We start from the raw sequence: 5,181 nt of genomic DNA on the forward strand, positions 1-5,181 counted from the left end.
TCTTTGACTAAAAATGAAATAATTTAGTTGTGATGACATTAAAAAGTACAATCAATGTAATTGACACTCATATAGCACCTTCATTAACTATCCATCTCAACGTAATATTAAAATCAAAGAAAATTAATACAAGGGAATGAGACTTACTTTGCAGTGCCGTAATTGACAAGGTTGGCGAAAAGAATGCCAATGGTGACGTTAAGTTGAAATAAGATGTTGAGGCCACCACGTATTCTTGTTGGTGCAATCTCTGATAAGAACAGAGGAACGGCCTGAAATTCATACACAATATTTCAAACTTGAAAGCTCATAAAATTTGACTGGCAAAGTCTGATGAAGACGTGTAGCATTAACATTTTGATATAATTGTAAGAGATTGAAATTTAAAATATATAAAATATCTATCATCTTTCTAGCAAATAATTACAGCATAAAAATAAGTATATACATCCACCGAGCATGTGGATTATTTATTAACGCAAAAATAATATTAAACTCAAGAGGAGACGTACGATCAATAATACCTTCAGTGAACAAAATAAAATTTAAAAAATTTAACTAATCTAGAAGATTGCTAGCTATATAAAGTCAAGTTTATGTATCATTGGCATTTTTCCACCGTAAAATGATTAAGTATTTGTTGTAAGTGTGATCGTGTTAGTATAATAATATTTTAATCTTCATCAAATATAAGTCGAAGTGGGAGCCAAGATGATTGATACTCAGCTTTGTTTTTTATGCTGAAATCTTAATCACGTGTGATTTAGGAAATTGTGAAAAGATAGAGGTTGAACGTGACAATGACTCAAGGCTAGTACAAGATTCAAAAGGAATCAAAACGAATGAATTTCTGCACCCATGGTTGGATTTAAGCCGTGGATTTTTACTCAAATTTTAGTAGACGTTGAAAATAATCACCATGACAAATTAAAGTAACTTTTATTTATAACTCCACTTTTATTATATAAAATGACAACTATAAATGCACAGACAATAAAAGCAGTTATGATATATTTGATAAGTAATTATATAATTTTATTTGTTACCACATTTCTACTATAAAACGAAAGCTATATATGTGGAGATACGAAAAAAGGCAATTACATCTACCAGATAAACACCTGTTTTAAGTGGAAATTAAGTGACAAATATGTATATTAAAAATAAATTTATCCATTAATACCAATTAATTGTAAAGAAATATTCATCACCAATTTTAAATAAATAGTATTATTCTATATTTTTGTGTAAGATATTTTTATTTAATTATAACCTGTGTTTTTAATATTATAAAAAATGCCAGCTATTAATGTAAGATAGTAAAAGCAATTATGATATATTAGGCTCATCTACAACATACGAATAACTAAAATTTATCATATGCTGCTACTTTAACAGTGCAGTTTAAATATTGATCCACTAACAACTATAATCACAACATGGGCAAAAAATAAAAATAAAAAAAAATTCAAGGTTTCGTATTTCCTTCTTTTGTTCGTCTAAAAATTTATTATTTTATCCCCTAAAAACGTAAATAGCAGAATTTAGAAATTACCTGATTAGCAAAACCAACACCACATCCGAGTAAAATCCTGCCAATAATCAGCATAGCAAGATTTTGAGCTGCAGCATTAAAAACGACCCCAATTATGAAGAAAACCCCAGCAATTAACATAGTTAATCTCCTGCCAAGCCTTCTTGTTGTGTATGAAGCAAAGAAAGTTGCTGTTAAACCAGCCAAATATAACGAAGATGTAAATAGTTGAAGCCCTTGATTATCATATCTGCAGTAATTACTGTTTATTCCAGAGTCGTTTGTCCTCCTATACACCACTGGGAAGAATTTTTTCAAGAAATCATCCATTGATGTAACACCACCTGTATTACAATAGAAAATGACAGAGCCATATTAAAGAGGAACTATTTTCTTTAGTTGACTACGAATAAATTGGTACGTTAACACGAAAACTAATGGCACTGGACCATACTAAATGTATGCTCAACTTCTAAACGAGTTTTGGGAAAACAATGTTCGGACCACCATGAATTAGGACACAGGCTCGACCACTTGGGTCGATCTTATAGAACATCAACCTACTAAACAAGTAGGTGTACCAAACTCTTCCTGAGGCACATGTAGATTTTTCTGATATGTGTACAGATTACAGAGTAATGATATGTTGTATATTACTCTGTGTGTGTGTGTGTGTGAGAAAGAAGATCAAAGGTCAATACAAAGTAAAATTATTAAGTTTAGATTAAAAAAAAAAAAAAAATCTGAAAAAAGATTAGAAGTTAACCTGAAACACCAACATCATAGCCAAACATGAGTCCTCCTGTGGCGGCCATTATACAAGAGATTATGACTATAGGAGTAATCTTGGCCTCGAAATCTGTGCCTCCCGTGCCGGACGACGCGGTAAAACCTCCTCCTGCCATGGCTGATTCTCAGGCTGAATACCTATATTATATGTATTCCTTTCTGAAATATCGTTAAGAAGAAAACCAAGAATTTTAGTGAAATGAGATATGGAGTATGAGCAGAATGCATTGGATAGGAGGAGTTATATAGACAGGAATATGAAATGGATAGGGTGTAGGGTTATGTGTAAAACCACCCCACATCTATACACGTGTATATCAATGGTTGACTGTTTTTTTTCGTCTTCCCTCTTCGACGGCTTCTCTCTCTCTCTCTCTCTCTCTCTCTCTCAAACCCACATAAACATAAATACACACACACACACACACAGAATCAAAATCCTAGGTTGTGACTTCTGCTGGCTTTACATTGGATTCAACATTGCCAATTTGATATTTGGAGAAAAATTCAAAAACAATATACTTCTTAGCTTATCTTATTTGACTGCAACTGTGCTATATGAAATTATGAATACAAATTGTAAACAAGCTCGTGAATTTTATTTTGTCTTCACCAAAATCTTGTGGGAAAAATAAAAGAAAGTTTTATGATTGGACAAAAATTATGTCTCTTTTCTCTTTTGGCGTTTATACTTGTTACTAGTATATTCTTTAATGTGATTTGAGTAGTTGCTTATACAAGGGAGGTGAATGTTTCTATGTAAGTCCAATTAGCATGTGGATTGGCTTAATTTTAGCAATATATTTTTAGAATAATGCACTTGATTGGATCTTATTGATTTAGTAACATTGTATGTATAGTATTAAATCATTGCACGTTTAGTTTGTTTAATTTAATATTATCTTGTGATTATTTAGGTTGTAAATTAATCATATAATGATCGGCATTATCTGTCATAGTGCAAAATATTTTAACTTTTTCCTAGGAATTGTTTAGGTTGTAAATTAATCATAGAATGATATAAATCATAGTGCGAGATATTATATAATTAATATTTTTTCTTAGGATTTTTATAGTTATGCAAATAATTAGTCGGATTTGGATTTTTCATGTTTTAGCAAAACTTCTTTTCGACCATAATAATGATTTATCACAAAGCATTACATTATTTTTTTACTTTCTATATCGTATAAAAACTAAGTTAACATGCACTAAATCATGTCTCAATCCAAGAGAAGGACCTAGGCTATAAACAACATAAAGACTCCTCAATGCAAGTTGAACGTCAGAATGAGAATTTTTGCAATGAATTTTAATAATTTATTCGCCTCTCGAGTTGTACAAGCTATTAACATCTAGATATTAATTGTATTTGGTTCTATATATGTAGTTTGTATAATATTGATTCATTTACGCTAGTTATGAGGTAATCATCGTTTGTTTTAGTAATAAAAGATATAATAATCATTTACAAGGTTATACATAACGATTTTCTCTTCTTGTAGGGTTATCATTCTCGCATTTTGCTCACACAACAAACTTGATCATTAGATGGATTATAGTATGGCATAGAGTTCCTCGAAAATTGAGCTTCATTGCCGGAGTTGAGTGAGTGAGGAATGCCAAAAATGGCAGATGATTAAGTGGAATAAAGAAGTTAGTAAAGAATAAAAGAGGGGTGGTTGGCATAGATGACTGTGCTTTGAGGAAGATAATGAAAGAGCTACCACTTTGCTACTTACCAACCCGGCACATCTTATTCATTTATTTATTTATTTATTTTTTATACGATTCGTAAAGCTTGGGACCATTAATAGAGTATCTTAGGCTTCTAGCCAAGATTTTTTTTTTCCCTCATTTAGTTTGTGAGATAATGGGCGTTAATAATCCCCATATTAAGGTGACAGCTACTGTCTTAATTATGGAAATGTTTATGTTAACGACGAAAATTGATGAAACGGGTGAATAGGAATATTATCTTAAACATTAAACGTTTATTTGATTCTCATTCAAAATCCACTTTTATTGAATTTTATAATTTTGGAACAGTACTTAAAATATAAAAAATTCTTGCACCAAACATCATTTGTCTGATATTTGATACAGACGTCCCCCCTTCAAAATTTTTTACATGATTATATGAAAAAATGTTATATGGTAGGATGAACCCCCCCCTCTCTCTCTCTCTCTCTCTCTCACACACACACACACACACACACACACACACATATATATATATATATATATTAAAACTTGGGGTCCATCTTAATAAGGTGGAAAAATTCAAAATCTTTATAAATTAGTATTTATTTCAGTATTAAATCGATGTGGGATAACACATTCCTTAACAATCCCCTTCAAAATGGTGACTCATTTGAACAAATCAATCTTGAAATCCACGGAAGGGCTCTGATACCATATTGGGGAAGAAAAGTAATTTCTCATTTGAGTCAATGAATTGTATGTACATCTACAAGACTTATAAATAGCAAACTAAAAGCTGTGCCAACTGTATAACAAGCCAACTAAAAGTTGTGCCAACTATATTACAACTAACTATGGTGTCAATACATATATATATAAAATTAAATCCCTTAAAATTTCCAAATCGAAAATTTTAATTTGGAAGGTCCACATATATAGGGGAGGTTCCTCCTAGGCTCCAACCATATATATTTTTTATATAATCATGTCAAAAACTTTAAAATAATAATAATAATAATAATAAATAAAAATAAAAATTGTTTATCACAGAAAACTAGAAAATTATGTGAAACTAGAAAGCTGCAGGATGGATACTCTTATTCAGTCATATTTTTGAAAGAGATTATTTAGGTAGGTGCTACGGGTGTATAGTG

The 5,181-nt window shown here is 30.9% G+C and overlaps 1 protein-coding gene across 1 annotated transcript; it reads right to left on the reverse strand.

The window, feature by feature from the left end:
- Nucleotides 1–6: 6 nt before the first annotated feature.
- Nucleotides 7–2,551, reverse strand: LOC111388214 (sugar transport protein MST4-like). Its single transcript, XM_023012902.1, has 3 exons — nt 2,301–2,551; nt 1,556–1,878; nt 7–272 (listed from the first exon to the last, which is right to left on the reverse strand). Exons 1-3 carry the CDS (start codon nt 2,437–2,439, stop codon nt 144–146), a joined length of 591 nt encoding a protein of 196 aa, XP_022868670.1. The 5' UTR covers nt 2,440–2,551; the 3' UTR covers nt 7–143.
- Between the last annotated feature and the right edge of the window lie 2,630 nt (nt 2,552–5,181).

Source organism: Olea europaea, unplaced genomic scaffold (assembly GCF_002742605.1).
Source record: "Olea europaea var. sylvestris unplaced genomic scaffold, O_europaea_v1 scaffold4725, whole genome shotgun sequence".
NCBI lineage: Eukaryota > Viridiplantae > Streptophyta > Magnoliopsida > Lamiales > Oleaceae > Olea > Olea europaea.

Coding starts and splice junctions, on each gene's coding strand:
- LOC111388214 (XM_023012902.1), bottom strand. CDS start 2,439: ATGGCAGGAGGAGGTTTTACCGCGTCGTCCGGCACGGGAGGCACAGAT. Junction 1,879..2,300: donor CTATGATGTTGGTGTTTCAG/GTTAACTTCTAA, acceptor ATTGTAATACAG/GTGGTGTTACATCAATGGAT. Junction 273..1,555: donor GTGTTGGTTTTGCTAATCAG/GTAATTTCTAAA, acceptor TATGAATTTCAG/GCCGTTCCTCTGTTCTTATC.